At 40.9% G+C, this 19,690-nt stretch overlaps 3 protein-coding genes across 4 annotated transcripts in view; 1 reads left to right on the top strand and 2 right to left on the bottom strand.

Annotated features, from left to right (window-relative positions):
* The window catches only part of LOC134006564 (FERM and PDZ domain-containing protein 4-like), a 64,339-nt gene extending 61,331 nt beyond the window's left edge, over positions 1-3,008 (bottom strand). Inside the window, exon 1 of the mRNA XM_062445480.1 lies at positions 2,779-3,008. Coding sequence (XP_062301464.1) covers positions 2,779-3,008 — 230 coding nt within the window. The remainder of the gene's footprint in view (positions 1-2,778) is intronic.
* A 2,203-nt stretch (positions 3,009-5,211) lies between these two features.
* LOC133976252 (male-specific lethal 3 homolog) lies at positions 5,212-15,625 on the bottom strand. Of its 2 annotated transcripts, XM_062414410.1 has the most exons (14): positions 15,428-15,625; positions 14,033-14,115; positions 13,741-13,836; positions 13,251-13,345; positions 13,067-13,164; positions 12,692-12,820; positions 11,889-12,043; positions 11,553-11,711; positions 11,209-11,444; positions 10,950-11,039; positions 10,471-10,580; positions 10,123-10,222; positions 9,925-10,009; positions 5,212-7,111 (listed from the first exon to the last, which is right to left on the bottom strand). In XM_062414410.1, exons 1-14 carry the CDS (start codon positions 15,524-15,526, stop codon positions 7,012-7,014), a joined length of 1,635 nt encoding a protein of 544 aa, XP_062270394.1. In that variant the 5' UTR covers positions 15,527-15,625; the 3' UTR covers positions 5,212-7,011. The 2 variants fall into 2 exon arrangements, with proteins under 2 accessions (XP_062270394.1, XP_062270395.1); XM_062414411.1 differs by lacking the exon at positions 10,950-11,039.
* A 3,066-nt stretch (positions 15,626-18,691) lies between these two features.
* LOC134006660 (rho GTPase-activating protein 6-like) overlaps positions 18,692-19,690 on the top strand; it is an 81,810-nt gene continuing 80,811 nt past the window's right edge. Inside the window, exon 1 of the mRNA XM_062445607.1 lies at positions 18,692-19,168. Coding sequence (XP_062301591.1) covers positions 18,692-19,168 — 477 coding nt within the window. The remainder of the gene's footprint in view (positions 19,169-19,690) is intronic.

Consider the following 19,690-nt stretch of genomic DNA (forward strand, 5'->3'; position numbering starts at 1 on the left):
GTGAGGATAGTGAGGAAGTCCACCGTTAAGGGCAGGCTATACAGTTTATGTAGGTTTACACAGGGGCTCTTCTAGAGACTGCAGTGCACAGCCTCATACTACAGCCCGACTTTAAATCCTCTCCAATTCCATGTCAAAACCACAAAGCTTGAAAGAAGTAGAAAATGCAGTTAGTACAGTAAGGTGAGTGGGAGGGCTCAGATCAGAGTGCCTCCACCCAACTGTGAAAATGTCTGTCCGCCACACACTGTGCTTGCCTGGAGAGATAGAAACAACTTTCTGCTCAGACCTAGGACCTAAGCACTTACACCCTCTGCTCAGAATAAATGAGGCACTCAGTGCACTGGAACATGGAACCATAATGTGATATTTGATTATCTGTACTGTGCAATAAGTAGCTAAAATTGAATGGATACTGTATATTGAACAGAGAGGTCTGCATTTCAATAAAAAATATAAAAATAAATGAGTGAATGAAATAGCCAACATATGAAAAAATAAAAACTTGATGAAATGTTCAAAATTACAAAATAAATAAGAATATGCATGTACTCACTCCACACAGAAATAAACAATCACTGCACCTACAGTACACTCCACAAAGCTGGTCACTGCATCTTATGGACACGGAGGATGAGATGTAAGTAAGACCTGTATCTTACCTCATGACTCAGTGTACCATCCTGCCGTGTCTCTCTGCCCGGCTATATCCTAATCCTCTGACTGCCACCAGCAGAGGGGCAGGCTCCAACAACAATAACCACAACTGCAGCAAAATTACTTTATGCTTGGGTCAGTGGGGGTGGGGTGACAGACGAAAAAAAGAAAAAAGGTTAGTAGTTGTGAAGCAGTTGTAATGCAGGAGTGAAGTGAAGGAGAAGGATGTGAAGGAGGAATATAAGATTAAGGGAAAGCTATATAAAGGCGCTATATAAATCACACCTATTATTATTATTATTATTACTTGTTCTAGCTCTGTACTTCATGCACAGAAGTGGAAGTGTTATCCCTCTTCTCAACTAACCCTCGTCAAGAAGGAGTAAAGTGTATTTCCTGAAATGTCAAATCATTTCTCTTTTTAAAAATTTAGCAAACTCTGAAAAAAATTGCAAAAAGTTATTATTGTCAAAAAGATTTACATTCCCATGTCTTTGTACCCAAACCTGAAATGTTTAACACTATGAAAAAGTGTAGCTGACATCTGCCATTTCTATTCAATCACTCCGTTTTAAAGATGGAAACCCAGCTAAGAGCAAAATGCATTTATATTCCTCAGCTAAACTTTAATCAGTCTTTGTGGGGGGGAAAAAAAAGAAAAAAAGATACTGAATCCTCCACGGGGAAGTAGGAGTGATTTAGATGCATAGTGAAAGTGTCAGCCAGTCAGTGTGTTCTGACTTTTGTCAGTCTGTGAAAGGGTAATTATATATACCAGGGCATGACGTGATGGAGAACAGAAAGAAAGAAGGGAACTAATAAAGGAAAGAGGAAAAGAAAGGCTTGATGAATTAACACCCCGGGTTCTCCCACTTGCCAAAGACAGAGATTCTCTGAAGAATTCAAGGAGAGGTGATTTATGGTCTCTATCTAAACCAAAGCTGAGTTTATTTTATCTGCTCTCACAGTCCTGCTACTGGGAATCACACTTCTATTACAGACACATTAATGATTAAAACCAGATGGAACAGATAATCATCACTACTGTGCGCTAACAGCCAAGTCTCTGTGAGAGCACTTGTATGCGTTGATAGAGTGTCTTTCCTCCTATTTTCTCTCATCCTTTTGAGAGAAGTTTGTGTTAGTTTCTGTGTTTCTAAATTTTCAACCACAAGGGCGAGAGAAGCATGCCTTTTTCAAGACTCAACTGACAAACGGCATTATCAATTGAATGCCATAACAAGCTCTTAAAAGTATGCAGAACCACATATTGATATAGGCAGGCTAAATGAAAGCATATTGATCAGACCTTCCGTTTGTATCAAGGGACTCGTTATATCACATTGCAGTCTACCACATCAGTGTGATACATGATACAGAAATGATCCACATTCAAGTCTATCCACTGATTGGATTTTGATCACGGTGCAATCTGGTACTGACAGAAGTACACTGACAGGTGTTGAAATAGTTATTACAATTACAAGTCAAATGAAAGTGGAGTATGGCTTTTTTTTAACTTTCATGCTCCCAGAGGATGGATCCAAATGACCCAGGATGATCCAAAGATTTTTTTGTCAACCACCAACATGAGATTTTGGATGAAATATCGACAATTGTACAGATGGGAGACGATCTAAAGGTCTCAAAGGAACACATACGAATTACATTAGTGATCCACTGCCCTTTCAATTTGCACCACCATGTCAAAATGTGTCCAATACAGTCTAATTTATTGTCAAAGTCATGCTTGGATGCCAGATGATGTATCCTAATGACTTTAGGGATCGTCTGTCTCTTAGCAGGTCAACGTTTTTACATGTCCAATAGTTTAAAAATATTGGACGTTAGAAAGAATTACAATTAGAAAATGTTAGGATGAGTAGAAATGACAATTATGTCTCCTTGCCATATGTCTTGTGCAACATATGCAAACACCCTCAATATATGTTGATTTAAATCAGATGACATTATATGTTAGAAGGAAAAATAAAAAAAAATGAAATAGAAATCTGGCCAAACTCATGTTTCTATCACTTATTTTCACCTGGTCCCTGATGAATACTTAAGTTATTGCATTGTTGTACTTACTCATCAGTTCCAACAAAGGATGTTTCCCACCATGTGACCTCTCTGTATCGCACTGCAGAAGAGATCTTGACTGAAGACATCTGAGGGTGTTGGTCCTCAAGAGGTTTGCAGTTACTGGGAGCTGTCACAGGAGTCAAGACTTGGTCAGAGCTCACTGATGTGAGGTCAGTGCTACGGTCAAATGATGAGCAAGAAGATTCAGAGGAGGAAGAGGGGCTGGAGCCCACGTTTTCCTCTCGCAATCCATCTACTAGGTCCATAGATCGGTGCAAGGATGAAAATGTGGAAAAAATAATGGAAATGAATGACGGAGACCTGGATGGTTGATGAGATGAATGCATCAATGATGTCTTGAGCAAGCAGACACTTGGAGAGGAAAAATGATGCTGATCAAAGCCTTCTCACTCTCTTTTGTTTCAACAAAGTACTGAAGAGAGTAAAGAGATTGTAGGAAGGACAAAACAGCAATCAGAGGGGAACATTAGACAAAAAGTGATGGCGATATGGATCTGAAAGCAGGAAAAGAAAACCACTCAGGGAGGAAAGAAGAAAGCAGACACAGAGGATGGAGAGTGGAGAGTTGGATTGAAAGATAGGACCCCCGCTGCTGCAGATGAAGGGGGTGAACACAAACAAAAGAAAAGGCAGAATCAGGTGAAAGGTGCAGGCAGCAGCACTTATGAGGTGATAGCCCCCCCCACCAACAACCTTCTTCCCCAACAATTGAATCATGTGGTAAGCGGATAGAGACGGTGCGGGACGGGAAATCGATTTAAGATGCATCGAGAGGGTTGAACTGGTGGCTTCTGTGGCTACATGATAGCAGCAGGCAAGAGAGTGCTGTCTTGGGTTACAGTGATAAGCGGTTCATTACAAGAAGTCTGACCCTGTGCAAATAACATTAGGGCTTACCACTGAAACCCATTAGGACCCTGATATGGGGAGTGAAGGTTAGTCAGCCTCCCATAGGTACACTGGGAATAGACTAACGGCAAAGTTTTCCAGGCAGCAGTCCAATAACAAATAGAGTTAAAGATGCAAGACAGTGGTATTTATTCATCCTAAAGAGAACTATAGCAGCGCTCCAACAGTTGCTCTGCTGGATGTTAAATGTCAGATAAGTTTATGAATTCATATTTCCTAAAGTTCACTTTACAGTTTGTCAATTGGTCTGACACCATTTTTCAAATGAAGTAGGTCATACTGTGTGTTGCCTCACCATGTCTGAAGACAAAAGCGTGTATTTCTTCTGGATGGCCTTATTCAAATGCAGGGCAAAAAGCCGGTTGTTATAGCCTCGTAATTATGGCATCCCACTGCCCTGCTAATCTGACTTATAGAACTCTTTGAATCATAAAAATGCCTGCCATAAGTTCATACATAAAAACGTGACAGCGGTAGTTATGTGGAGATTTGAGAGAAGGTTTTTAAACTCTGCCTTACTTTCAATCTCTGCATAAGGTGGGGGTAGCTGTTGAATTGTCATATAAACTTGGTCCAAAAGAGCATTTTTGAAGTGAATACATTTCCTGTCTCTGCAAGTATGACATTCATTTCTTTATTCAGCTGTAAAAATGTAAATGTAAAAAAATATTTGACTTTAGGGCACATGGCTTTTGATGAATACGACTGGCTTCTGCACATGGAAACTTTGAATACAGGATGGTAATACTACAACCTCAAACCCTTTAACTTAACTGAAGACTGATCAATAATGACAATATTTCACATTCAACTTCGACTACGATACAAATAATATATCCTGTTACTTTGCCTATTTAACATATTTAAGTCATTCATCACAATGGTGTTCCAGGACTATCAGTTTCAAAGGTGTCTAATTCTGAACAACATACTGTATCAACTTTTCATCTCTGCCAAAAACATGTCCACCTCTGCTTAGAACAAGAAGACACCCATCCATCTTCAGCACACATGGGTACATTGATTAGATATACATTTCAACATGTTCACAAAAGCTTGCCAGGGGAACAGTGACAGAGTATCGTACCACATCAGCGCCAGATCAGTCCTGCTGCTTTGGCCTATTTTTTATTACCTCTGATTAAATACTTGTTTAATGTGGATTACTCTCAAGTACCTAAAAAACGAACAGATGACCTATGTTAACAAGGACAGCAGATTCAAAATGTCAAACTGTGGCAATAATATTTGAGTTTCGATCAGCAATGGTCAAGGGAAATGGGTCAAGGTAGGTGAGAAATACTCCTGTCTACATTTAAGAGAAGGGTGCTTTTCGAGGCTGTCTGTGACTGAAATCCATTTAAATGTCCCCGACTGATTCATCTTAAAAGAAATGAGCAGACGCCAAACATGATGGTACAACACATTGGAAAAACTGGCATGTATAAAATTGGAGAGGGTAGTATAGACATAAACGATCATGGTGCTTTATGTACAGTGTATATAAATGAACTGCTGAGTTTTAGAAAACATTTTTTATTCAAATTCAAGAATGAAACCAGGTTACAAAAAAACACTGCACACAACATTGGAAATTGTATTACGATTAATGATACTGAATCTACAGATATATTTGTTCAACAAACAGCTGAGAAAAACTAATTGTAAATTATCAACAAGTCTTTATTGGTCCTTGTCATGTAATCTACCAATTCAACATGTTATCATGTGGGTAACAAAAGTATGAAAATTCCAATTAGATGGGTATTAACAGAATGATCCAGTGGTGTGCAAAAATAAATAAATAACATACTGCTCAACAGGTGTATTTACATTTTCACAATGTCATGACGAGTAACCAGCGTGATTACTTTTGTGTTATATCCAAACAGTATTTGCAAATAATTCCTCACATTTTCTTATGGATTGTTTCTAATAATGTGTTTAGAAAATGGCATCGGTCTAAGACAATCATTAAGTGGTAGTTCTTGTCTAAGTTGGATTTGTAAATACTAATGTTGTCAGGTGTTCAACAGTATATTAAGATTACCTGTTAATACACCATACCTTTAGTAAAAGATATAACTTAATAACTAGACACATTACTCTTTGTAAGAAAATGACAGAGCAATGTCAGACATGTTGTACGCAGACCTTTGTCTTTTAAATTCACTGTGCCTTCTCCTTATCTGCTAGTGGCAAGGGTGGGAGGAAAAGGAAGAACAAAGTCAAATCAAAAGCTGCTGGACATTTAGACAGACATGCACAGGACAACATCAAAAGCAAGACACAATAAAGAAAATGTTTCATGGACACTCAATGGTCATTTCAAAGTTCAAAACTAGTAAAACTAGTAAAACAATGTGGAGGAAAAACAATATTCCTGATAGAAAGTTCTTAAAGAGTCAGTAAATTGTAATTGCTTGGCGAAAGCAGCTAAGCATTTCCAGAACAGGAAGAGAGCGTCTTGCTGTAGCTTTAGAAGAATCATATCTGGAAGGATCACTGGCGACACTGCATGGGAAGCGCTTACATGAAGTCACTATAAAAGAGGGGCTGGGGCCCACCTTTGGCCTTCCATCCAAACAGGCGAACAAGCGTAAAACTAGCCACAATATCCAACGTTTATTGGGTGGGCAGAACAAGAACACAGGGCATTTCAATCAGTGTTCCCTTCCCTGAACAGACCACAGTACTCTTAAAATGTGGCCATGAAGAGACACTTTGCCAAACAGCTGTGATTGTGTGGTTCTCCATCCAAGTTCAAAGCTGCTTTGTTTTGTCCAGGATCTAATATCGGGGAGGGAAGAAAACTGTGCATGAAGGTTTGATGCTGTACCTTCAGCTACTACTCTGGTGTGGAAGTCAAAGCATTAGCCTGGTCTTAAGAACTGTATGCTAGGTGACACAAACAAAGCAGATGACAATGAGGTGAGGTTGGAAAAGTAGATCATCAGTAGTTGCCATCCCCCAAGTATTTAATCTTATCTGGGGCCTGCATACAGGTACATTAGCATGTGCCAACAAATAGCACTGACAGCGCTGGACATGCCTTGGAGCAGTACATTGCACAGAAGGATTTCTACTGAAGCGAAGCAAGCGTGGGGCGGCTTGACATGCAAGACAGTACCACAAACAGAGCGTAGTTGTGGGTTAGTGGCATGGTGGAAGCAACTAGTTTCACAAGACAGCAACAGGAAAACTAATGTTAGGCCAGTGAAGAAGAACGGGTGGTCCAGGAAAGCATTACGCACAGAAAGCAGCTTTTTATTCCTGTGTGCAAGCCCAGACAGACCAGGGCACAGACGAGGGAAGAGAATAAAACGGCTGACATCTCCTTCAGTAAATTGGCCTTGGTTGCTTCATGTTGTAGTAGGCCTCCGATGCAGACACATATGCAGACTCAGGGAAAAAATCCTCATGGAACTCTGCCAGAAACCTAGGAGAGAGGGCATGAAAGGGAAGTACAAGAGAAGGAAATCTTGTGAGATCATTTCAGATATCTGAATATTCAACATAAGCCGTTTGTTAGATGATAAACGGCATGGACACGGTAGGCTTACATGAAGCAAAGAGCGGTGACAGGAAAGCATCTCTAATGTCACAACCCAGCTCATTCCAACTTCTGGTTTTCCTAGATATCCCTGGCTCTTTCCACGTAAATCCTAGACCCCCTGCCCTCTGCCCCGCGGTATATACAGTATGTCAGAGACAAAGCCCCCTCATGTATCCCTATACTACCATCAGAGAACCAATCGCTATGACAGACAGACAGAGAACATGAGAATGACTGACCAACAGTCAGAGAGTGAAAAATCCCCCCCACCCCACCACCACCCCACCCTCCTTCCATCTAATCAGTAGCAGGGAAAACTAATCCGGAATCTTCTTAGTATCCGCTACTCGGCCAAATCCTCTAAATCTTGCCATCTCATCTTAGCTCCACCGGCCTTCCTAATCTCAATGCAAACAAATTATACTCATCAGAGGAGAACTTAAGAACGCTTTGACAACGAATAACAAACAAGACAATCTAATGGGACAATGATGGGACTGTACTCCACGGCGAACAAATGAAAGCTGAGCAATGCTCGACTCTGGGTTTCAAGAAATTAAGTTAATTAAAGCCTAATTGATCACTAAAACATTAAAAAATATTAAGAAATAATCTTTGAAAAAAAATTCACTAGACAGGTTTCAATACAACATTTTTTTTGGCTCTTGGTGCCAGGAATTCAGGCTTGTGCTAATCTTTATTGCTGTTAGATAAGTAATAACACAAGGCAAGCCGCTTTAGGCATACACATTGTAACTCAGCACAACGTGTGCATACACATGTGCACACACACACACACACACACACACACACCCACACTTAATCATAATCATTCTTGCAGAGAAAGGGAGAGTGAGAGATCAACTGTGGCCAAATCCCAGAATGCACTGCACTTCAGTCTCTGCGACATCAATCAGTTTTTGCCCACTCGGCACAGTCTGCCACGGCGCTGATTTCAGAGTCAAAAGCATGAAAGCTTTCCCCAAAGACGCAAGCGTTTCAGTTTGTGTCCGATGTCCTGCAGAGTTTTTATGTCTTCAACACGGCGAACATATTAATTAGTTACTGAGTAGAAACTGAGGTGTTTTCTGTACTGAACACAAACAATAATGCCTTAATAAATTATATTTCATCGCAGGGCTACTGAGGAAATTGAAACTGCAAAAGACATTTACTTTTAAGCACTTCAACCTTTGCATCAAAGTTATAGTGGGTGATAATAATGATGCATGAAAAGAGATGCTCCAGTAATTTGCAGTCTACAAATGTAAGTTGTAAGTGTAAATTAAAAAGACTTTCTGACTGTGGTTCCCCTCATACTGATGACACTGCATGGGACACCTTGCCAAGAGGAACTGTTCAAACTGCTAAAAAAAAAAAGTATTGGTATTTAATTTTGCACACTCACACGTTGACAATACCATTTATGAGCCCTTCTGCCCCACCGTGAGAAAAATAAAAAGAATCTGGTGAAGGCTATGCATACTTAGTTGAAAACTGTAATCCCTTCATGCTGCACACCACTCTCTTCCCACCCTATCCAACAAGCTGGCATGAATGCCAGCCCAAGCTATTTTCAGACGACCACCTCATGGTTTTTATGGCACCAAGCACTGAGCACCAGTTTATTTATTTATATGTATATTTTTTGTTGAGTAGTGGACACGAGGTATTTTTGGCTCTCATGCCCACAGGTTTGTTCCTGCACCCACTCCGCGCCAACTTGGGGTGTTGCTCCACAGCGCTGCTTGGTGGCAGAAAGCAGTACTGCGTGTGTTTGATTAGAGAATGAGAGGACCTAAATCCCCCAGGTTTGGGACCGGCTGAACTGAAGATCGCTCGGGAGGATTTAAAGATTAGACTCCCACGCTTGTGTAACGCCCACTCATCTCCCTCCCTCTAGCACATGCTCTTTCTCACTCCATCTCTGCCCCCCCCCCATTTGCCCATGTTCTCATTTTCTTACTCTGTCTTGCCTTTTTTTGTTTTGGTGCTTCTGGGCAAGTCTGATGCATTGATAATTTCCTCACTATCACTATTTTTGTCTTTTTATGAATTATATCTGTCTATTAATTTATTCCTTTTACTCTTACTCACAGTAGAAGACTTCAGTATATCATGGTATTGTGCAAAAGTCCTAAAATGTATTTGTCAAGGATGTTCAAGAGTGTGTATATGGCTTCCAGGTGCAGCCCATCTCTCTTTGTGAAATGAGAACTTTGTACAGCTCAATACTGGCAGTTACTGTAAAGCTTAAATGCTTTGGTAGGTCAAACCTTGGTTAATGAACCATGTAGGTTATTATGAAGGCACATTTAAAGTCAAAGTGCTTCGAATTTAATGTCCTGTTAATTCAATGCAGCAATACGTCTTTTTAATGATTTATCCTCTGACAAAATTGCAAATGATTTCACACAGTTTGTGTCCACCTGATGGCAAGATCCATTTTCCAAAGAGGGGTTGAGAGTGTAACATTACGCCTCAATGTTTTAGTGGAGAAACTGTAAGTCTTCAGGCCTGAGTGGCTCAAAGATTGGTACTCTCCCATCTTTGCGAGGTGAAGACATTTGAAGCATAGCTATGTTTAATTACATTGTTTCTGTCCCTCTCTTAGTTTGTGAACCACTTACCTCTCAGACTGACCTCTTATGTGCAATGTTAATAATACATCTAATTTATTAACGACAACCAATTACCTGAGGAAGAGTTCCAAATGTTTGACCAGAGCTCGAAGATTCCTCTCTGGGATCTGCATTTTTCCCAGGATCTCAGGAAGCTTAACTGGAAGAGAGGGGTATATAGGGAGAAGGGGTATGTGAAGAAAAAACTGACATGAATGTGAAACCAAAGCAAAAGGATGACAAGTGAACGAGCAAAAGTAAAGTGAGACCAACCAAAAAGCCGCAAGAGGTGTTGTGATCCGTACAGGTAGGAAGGTGGGGGAGGCTGGTCATTCAGGGGGTAGTTATCAGGAGTCAGCTTCCAGCTCAGGACCTGGTTGAGGGAGTAGAGGAAAAAAGGCATTTAACAGAAAAAAACACGTCAGGTTTCACAGTGCCTTATAAGTAGATATCACAGAATTTACAGTCTTACTGCCAAACTCAATTCAAACAAGTTGCATAAATTCGCTCCCTGCAATAGCAGCCTCTTTTGGGCCTTTTATGTAACAGTCTCGGTGCCCTTGAGCAAGACATTGTTTCCCTTCCAGGTTATAATAAATCCATCACACAGAGTTTCATCACCTCATTAAGCTCATTGTTTCTCCGGCTCTCTAGGCCATAGAAAGGCCCACTTCGCTCTTTGCTCGGGGTCAAGGGCAATGGGGAAGATGAGCCGCTGTGCACTGGGGTTTCTGGGTAAAACGAGAGAACAGAGGAAAAACAACTCATTTACAGATTGCTGCTGTGTAACTTATCACTGCTGAAATACAAGATAAACCCAGTTACAGAGGAAGTAATAAAGGCAACACGAAGTTTTGAGAGAGCAGTTCTAAAGCACTTAAAAGAGGGGATGAATGACGGTTAAAAGAATGAGGATATCCCCATCTACTGGGCAGAACTGGTTACTACAAAAACAAAAGCTGTCATAAACCTGAATATGACTGAATACTTCAATCCATATAAACACTAGTTTTATATAGTCACTGACTTTTGATATTAAAGGTTCTGAACAAAAAAAGCCCCAATAGTTAAACTCTGATGCAATTTTCAACAGTGCTTACTTCTGTCGAGGTTGAGGAAGAACTTGGGCTGTGATGAGCTGTCAACCAAACGGCGTTTGAGCTGTGGGGACGCTGTAGCACTGCCTCCACCTGGATCATTCCATACATTATATTTATAGCTCCATAGTTAAATCAATGTTGTGAGATTCTTCACAAAATAAAATGAATCACTATGACTTAAAAATCATACAAGAATAGATACAATGTCTTTATATAAAAAGCATTAAACAATAACAATAAGTAAGTAAAAACTGATTACCTCCACTGCTTCCTTCAGCGGGGCGGTCGCCCCCCGATGTGTTCCTGGTGGAGCGTCTGAGAGACTGGGACTGGTATGAGATACAGTCCATGTCAGGGTGGCGCCGGCGCTTTGGGGTGGGTGCAGGGGCAGTGGGCGTGGTGGCAGAGATGTCGCTTAGTGCTGGTTGGCTGTCTGTGGATTGAGGGGTGGGTGGATTGTGCCCCAACGGGCTTGGGCTGCGCTCTCGCTGGGCACTTCAGAGAAAACAAACACACAAAAAAACAGGTTTAAAATTATATGCATTACATCACAGCCAAGTTTCCTTATACAACATATGCCTTGATTATTTGTGGCACACTTACTTGCTAGAGCAGGGGGAGCTTTCATTGACGGCCAGGAAAAGCCTGGAGGAACTGACTTTTTTGAACTGCGCTTGTTCACAGGGGTAGAGGAGGATCATGGGTAATGTGAAGTCAAATGTGATCCTCAGGCCATCAACCATTTCCTTACACAACTCCTCACTTGAAATAAGGGAAAATTAAGGAATAGTTAAAACTGAGCATTTAACAAATCCATCATATAATTTTTTTTAAAAAGGATTGTTTACAAATTTTAATACATGATGACAGTCAACATATATTTTTTCCTTGATGATCTATGTTATGACTGTACTATTTTTTTCCTCTGTGAAGACTCACTTCTTTTCTGGAGGGACTGGCTGTGGGCTGCTGTTCTGTGTCGTGCTCTGACGCCGGTACCTCTCATTGGCCATGAAGGCTTTGTTGATGGCAAAGTGCTTCACGTAGGACTCCAGGATGTGCACGACATTCGTCTGACAGGGAACCATCACCAGCTAAGAGTGGAGAACATGAAGGATTATCAAATGGCGCTTTTCCATTATACAGTTCTAGCACTACTCGGCTCGACTCGACACCAGGTACGTCGTTTTCCATTACTTCATAGTACCTCCTCAACATGGGCGGGGTCGTCATAGCACAGCTGCGCGAAACTGCCGTGACCTCGTTTTATACGCAACACAAACACAAACAATGGAGGACATCGAGGCGATGGTGTACTTGCAGCTCGGTCTGTGGCTTTTTGTCACAAACAAAGCAAGAGAAGAGAGCCAGAGAAGGCTGCAGGCGGCGAGACGAAACAAAAAAAAAGAAAAGTACAGGAGAGTTGTTGCCAGTATTTAAAAATGGCATATTTTGATTCTTGTTTGGGATGTCGCGCTCATGACTCTTCCAGTGACGACACTCTGACCAATCAGTGGTCGGCAGTCTGTTGACGTCACATTTTAGTATTGGCTCGGCGCGCTTGGAACCTCACCAGAGCAGGTACTAAAAAAGTACTATACGTAATGGAAACGCAAAAAAAACCGAGTAGAGTCGAGTCGAGCAGTGCTAGAACTGTATAATGGAAAAGCCCCAAAAGTCAATTCTATCCAACTTTAATATCTTACTACAATCTTTACAATAAATGATTTAACTGATCGTACCTTCTTCCTCTTGTTGATATAGAAGCAGTCATCCTCCAGTTTCTTCTTCAAAACATCGGGGATGCTGATGTCAACATGGACGACCTTCTCCTCACATTCCCTTTTAACATTAATGTCTGGCTCAACCCTCTGAAAGCAGCAATATATGCACCTTCAGGCAAATTGTTTATAGAAACTAAAATGATTCATATGTAGTTGTCTATGCACAGATGTCACATTGTGGGTATATCTGCAAATTTGCACAAGCTGACATTATTGAAGATCCAAGAGAAGTTTAACCAGCGTTGCCACAATTTACTTCGTTATTTATTTATGTTCATATTTAACTAACAATCTGCCCTAGACTGAGAAGGACACTAAAATGATCCACTTCACCATCTTGTTGATATCCTCAGAGAAGGTGCTATCCCCGCTGTTCGAAGATTCAGGGTCGGAATCGTCCCCGTCGCTGCTCTCCGAAGACGAAATCAAACCTGGAGACAGACAATAGAAATGAGCTTAATTTAATTGCTGAAGTAGACTGGGAGCAAAAGATAGAAGACAAAGAGAGACTCCTCACATGGGTCATCACTGTCGTCCTCCTTGGGGAGAGTCTTCAGAGAGGATTTAGTACCGGACTGCCGCCGCCGCCGCTTTGCCCATGCCTTTCTCTTCCTACCACCAGGAAACAAAACACACACCATCAGGCCCCGTCTTGAAGAGCAAATGAATAGAAATGTCAGATCTAAACCTTGTGGATACAGACAGTGACATGCAATGCACTGGACTTGTAGTTGTAGTTCACTGACAGCATCATGCCTGTCTCAAATGTTAATGAAACCTTTCTACAGCCTGATCAAAATCCAGTAAATGATTATGACCTTGCAGTCAGGAAATAAGTGATACAAGTCACTGAAACATCAACATGATTGTGGGATGTTTCGTACATGTGTACAATTTAATATTGTTATTATGATGGTATCTCATGCAAGAAAATATACTAAATTATTGTATATTTTGATTACATTTATTATTTAGTGATTGAATGAATACACACAGTATGAACTTACATGCGACCTAGAGCTTTGCGAGCCAGTTTACGTTGTAATTTACGGTTATCCTCAGTGTCCCTTAGGACATGATCCTCTGCAGCCCAACGATCCCAGCTACACACAAACACACACATTACAACAAAAAACAAAACAAAACAAAGAACAAAACCCACAAAACACAAAGACCTTCATGGTGTGATAGCAGGGCTTTACAGCTACATCATTACACAAGTTGATGACCATGAGATGCTGCAACAATTAACACTACTATGACTATGAGTGGTAAAAGTAACTCAGTTTATCTGCTTACCTTCTGTTCCAACCATTGAAGTGAATCAGGTACTTTGGGATTCTCCTTCCATGTTCATCCGTACCTATCAAGACATCAAGGACCTGTGAATTGAGAACACAATAATAAGCACAATCCTATTAAAGGCTCCTATGCTTTTACAGACAGTGTCTTTTCTCAAAGTTCAGCTACTGTTTTTTATTAATCAATGCTTTGCTCAGTCAGCAGAGGTGGAATGTAAATACACTTACTCAATTACTACACTTCAGGATAACTTTGATATATTTATAAATATTTTAAATTACACAACTACATACATTTTGTATATAGTTTTATGTCTCAAACTGCTGACAAAAGAGAATCTATTGTACTTATTTATGTCATTCGTCTGAAACGTTATACTGCTGCTGGTGTTTTTCCTGGTAAAATACCGTAAAAATACAACAATTAGCTGTCAGCTGTCATTACTAATTACTCCGCCAAACAACACTTAACATGCAGTTAAGGATTGGTTCCATATCAAACGTGCAATGGAAACAAAATAAAAGGCATTTGAATTAATATTGTCTAATGCTAATTAAGCATTATGACAGGCTTATGAAATATGATGCATTGTTCATGTTAAATTACTGTTTAATATGCAATTTGGCTGAATATCAATATGAAACTTAGCGCTTGACGTTGCAACCGCTTATAACCTTGCAAATACGCAATATGGTTAGCTAAAAGTTCATGCTAATTGCCAGCTAATCTGTATAGCAACAGCTAAACTAGACTGCGTTTATGTAAACATGTCCTCTATAACATTTTGGGTTAAATAAATAGTCAAAACTCGGCTGGAGCATTCGTGTATAGCTTGAAACTCGATATTTATTTTGCTAACATGACGGGGCATGAACGCTAACACAGCAAATACAGTAGTAAAATACAATACATTACTGTTAGCCAAGTTAGCAGGGCAGTGGTATCGGTGCGTTTGTTTATTAGGTTAGACATAAAAACTGCACCCTGGTTCTGCTATTACGGTGCAATAAAGGCATATATTTAACCAGTAATGTTGACATTATTATTTATACTGGTTGTTATTAATGTCACTTTTGGCTGGGATGCTTCATTAAGCTGCCGCCTTTGAATTAATCCCGAATTATCATAGTTAAATTACTTCACTATGTCAACCATGCGCTGCGAGGAGTAACATTTGTTATCAAACGTACCCGGAAACCCGAGCAAGATATCGTAACGTTATATTAGAAAGCTGCTAACGTTACTTTTGCTAGGCCTAAGTGGCCTTTACGGACGCTTCATAACGTTACTCCTAAACGTTTCAGAAACAACCCTGCTTTTCCACAATAAATTACTCGAGTTGTATAAGGTCTAAACAGCAAATGAGCTAAATTAGCTGGCGTGCAACGTTACCTTAGCGTCGTACAACACTTTAGCCTTGGTCGGGTCGGGTTCAAAGCACAGGACTCTTTCTCCTTTGTGAAAATGATATTTAATTCCCCGCGAATTCATTTGTTCATGGCGACGTGTGGGAGAGGAGGCATCGATCTGACCCTCACAAACTCCTTAACCCTTTCCTGGCCAAACGCTTTCCTGTGAAGGGGTCCTCCACAAAAAAATACAGGATGGGGAGGGAGGGCGCTGTTGTGGGATACAAGGCAACCCTCTCTTGCTGCCTTCACTGACGCCTCGTATTTCCTGTTGACGGCCACCGGGAACCGCACTGGCTTGTCTTTAAAAAAGAAAGAAAGACTATAGTAGGTACGGTATGGTACGATAGAAATCCCAAATGTGTCTATTTTACTCCTACCTTAATCACTGTGTACCATTGTGTGGCCTTGTTGAGTCGTGTTTGTATATATATTTTCTATTTACCACATTTCTCATACCTTGAAGTACACGAACAAACGCAATTTAATAAACAGAAATGATCTCCCATGGACACCGTACTCATAGTGCAATTTCAATATGTGGCCAGGAGATGTCAGTATAGGCGCAAAAATCCCTACATGAAATTAATTTGCCTAATTTGTAAAGTCCAAAGACTTAAAGAGCTTTAAATCTAATTTAATGTAATTTTAGCTTTAGTTCATGCATGTAGCATTGCTTTGCCACAATAAAGAAACAAAGCAATTCATGCTAAACATTAACTGTACAGTGTGTTTAAGTGTGACATCATGAATATTAGGTTTCTTGATCCTTAAAGGGGCTGCATGAATTTCCCAGTAAAAATGTAACATGGATTGACTGTAAGTCTTGCCAAAGAGAAAAGCCACATGTGTCCCTATACAAATTAAACAACCTGGATTCCATACACCCTTTACCTTGGGGGAGAAAAACATGTTTTGGTGTTCAGTTAAAACAGTTTTGCCCCTTTTCCTTGAGGCAAATGACAGTAAAAGAAAATTTGCCATGTCTCAATAATCTAATCTTTCACAATTGGAACAATATGGTGGCTCTTGAATACATACAGTATGGGGTTGTTTACATGTGCGGTCAGGAACACGTGAAATCTTTGCTCTGATAGATACATCGCTCTAGGGTACGAACTGTGTGTGTGCATACTCCGTATGTCTTTAATTTTAGACTACCCTGTAAGTTTGCAGACATATTGAATTATTCCACCAATCTCTCCAATCACTGACTCATGGAGAAATATTGTTCCTTCTTCTTCCCACCATAAATAATTGACTTTAACCGATAAAAATAGGCTATGTATCACTAGTCTATTGTTTCACATTTCATATGTAGGCCTACAAGTAATTTGATTTCTGTTGTTCCTGACCTGGTAACCTTTTCATTCATATCTGTCCAACGGGCTCGGCCAGTGAAATGTACACTGATCCCTGACAGGAAACCATGTCTATACAGCTGTAGCTGAATTTAGACAGTTTTTTGCTTAAAATGGTTTCAGGCAGTGCTACTCTACTATTGTATACCAAATATGGACAGTGTGTATGTAACACTGAACGTGACTGGGTGACGTGTAGCCATGCTGATTTATTCTCCTACTCGACCTTGACCACGTCTGATATATTTTGACAGTCATGTCAAATGATCACTGTTTCACATTAAATATTTTCCATGGTTACATATTAGTAATATGAGTGCTGCAATGCCCATGTTGTCTTAACATGAAGCAACAAAATGAAAAGTCAAGGATGGCTGCAAGCATCTGTGATATGAGAACATCTGTATAATATCTTCTCAATTATACACTGTTCTTTCACATTACTGTTGTTTTTCCACAAATGGAAGTAGTATGTGGACACAGTTCAGTGCAATAATGCCTCAAATGTTGGCTTATGTCCGCATACTTTTTTTTCTCTTCTAAACTAATACGAAACACCATGTTTTCTCTCTATAATTCCTGCTTCTGTGTTTTCTCTCAGTATGTGTCTCATTCTTTTCCCCCGCGGACTGTTTTTAGAAGGGTCAAATCTATCTCTGCTGTTATCAGTGTCATGTCATGCTGTGTTGTGTGTATATGTGTGAGTGTGTCATGCGGTGCAGCTTCATAAGCTCCTTTATCAGACGTCCGGCACCCTCCTCTCTGGACTCCTGCTGTCTCTTTTCATTTTTCCCATACTTTCACACACTGGGCCACACATGCTCGTTGCTCTCGTGCGGCGTCTTTCCACCCCTGCTCATAATACTGACAAAACAAATGCACACACTTGTACTGGCACACTCAGAGTCATCTTAATGGAAATGGCTGTGCTCCTTCATGAGCATCTGTATAAACATTGTCAGGGCTATAGCCTCATGCACAGGTGTATAAAGAAAGCCACCGACTATTAATCCTGTGGCTCACTTATTGTTTAGCTAATAATAGCACACAGCAGGCTTCGGTGATAGGCCTATTATTCCCAGACAGCGAAGTGGATTAATGGTAGACAAGGATTAATACTGCTATTTTCATCTCTGCCTAAATCATGTCTGTCTGTACGCGTGACCTTCTGCCTGTGGGTAATTGTGTCTGTCTACTTGCCAAATTACCCTCATAAAAATGGGACGTTAATTATAGAAACACATCTTAACCACTCTTAGAATTGCAGAGGGTGCAGAAATCAAAGTTAGTGCCAGGGTGTACTTTGTTTCAGGCAAATGAGGACAAACTGCTGCTTTTCTGAATGGATTTCTAATGGATAAGAGCAGTGATCACCTACTGATGATCATCTGGAGGTTTGTTTTTTGTTTTTTGTTTTTTTAAATTTTATTTATTTTTTTAAACAGAGCAGGAGGTAAAATGGGAATCTAAAGCTGACTTTTCTAATGCAAACTCACTTTGAGATTTGAAAAGCAAAACCAGTGCTTATTCATATAACATTGTGGCACTAAATGGATTATTAAGCAAAATATACAACATTCATTTCAAGTTTTTGTGAATCCCCCTCCCACGCTCATGCATACACACTCTCACACTGTCTTCTCACTCCACTCCAGTTTGGGAATGATCGACGTTCAGAGGAACACGGGAGAGGAAAAGAAGTCTTGCGCCTCCTCCACTTTACGCAGCGCCTGCAGCCAAATGCAACACATTCCAGCTCTTCACCAGCTTGTACTTGGACCGTCCTTTTAATGGGGGAACATTAATCTCGTATATTATTGTTGTATGGGGCGCTTTAGAGAGACGCATTGAGCAGCGCTGATGTGAGATCCAAAATACGGTAAGACATGTCTGCCGCTCATGGACTTCTCAACAGCGTCTTCTCCTGCTCTTCTCCTGCTTCCAAAGCCATGACCAAACGGAGGCTACGCCAAACCCGGAGCTTGGACCCTGCTATCATAAGAAATTGTGGCTCCAGGACGGAGGAAGCAAGTGGAGCACCGTCTTCTACAGGTGCGTCTCCGGAGCGCTTGGCCGTGAAACCGGCTTCACGCACCAAGACGTTGCCAGTAAAAGAGCCCGTAACGCCGTCCCTCTCTGCTCCTTCCATACCTTTGGATGTTTCTCCATCCTCCAACTTTCACTTTGACTATGATCCAGCGAAGCGTGCCAAAAGGAATACCGCCGGGGATTTACCTTTTTTAGTGAGGAGCCCCGTTGTTGCGCATGCCGGGAGCACCGGCACACTGTTCTCCCCGAGGAGGTGGCTCCAGAGGAAAGTGCAGCCGACCAGCGCTCATGCTTACGTTGTTTGGAAGTCAGAGGTAAACCTTTTTTTTTTTTAAACTTTGAGTTTCATGCAGTGAAAAAAGGTCTTACTTTGTGGTTCTAATTCAATCCTCCTGCAGGTAACTGTGTCAGTTTGTATTCAGTCATTTGAAGAATGCAGTTTGTATTCAGGACAGTGGTGAACCAGGCCTACTGTATATATGAAACACATTTAGAAAACAGTTAGAGGAAGCAATCAGCAGACTTTAACATACTGTTTATTTCTGTCAGAGACCTCTCTCTGTTCATTTGACTGTGTATTGAGTCAGACATCGTGACCAGACTGTGGAGATGGTGGAAGATTTATGAGTTTTGAAGAGGGAGTGTTGACCCAGCACTGACATCTGCACCTGGAAGCCTTCCAGTATCTAACCAGTGCATCACAGGCCTGTTGCTGACAACTGGAGTAGTTGTCTTGGTCTTGCCCAAGGGCACATGGGTAATTAACTGGGGGGGAGGAAGGGGGCAGGCAGCACTGCTTTAATTCTCCCACCTGGATTTTTTTCCCCCTGGCTGGT

The sequence above is a fragment of the Scomber scombrus genome, chromosome 24 (genome assembly GCF_963691925.1).
Source record: "Scomber scombrus chromosome 24, fScoSco1.1, whole genome shotgun sequence".
In the NCBI taxonomy this organism is placed as follows: domain Eukaryota; kingdom Metazoa; phylum Chordata; class Actinopteri; order Scombriformes; family Scombridae; genus Scomber; species Scomber scombrus.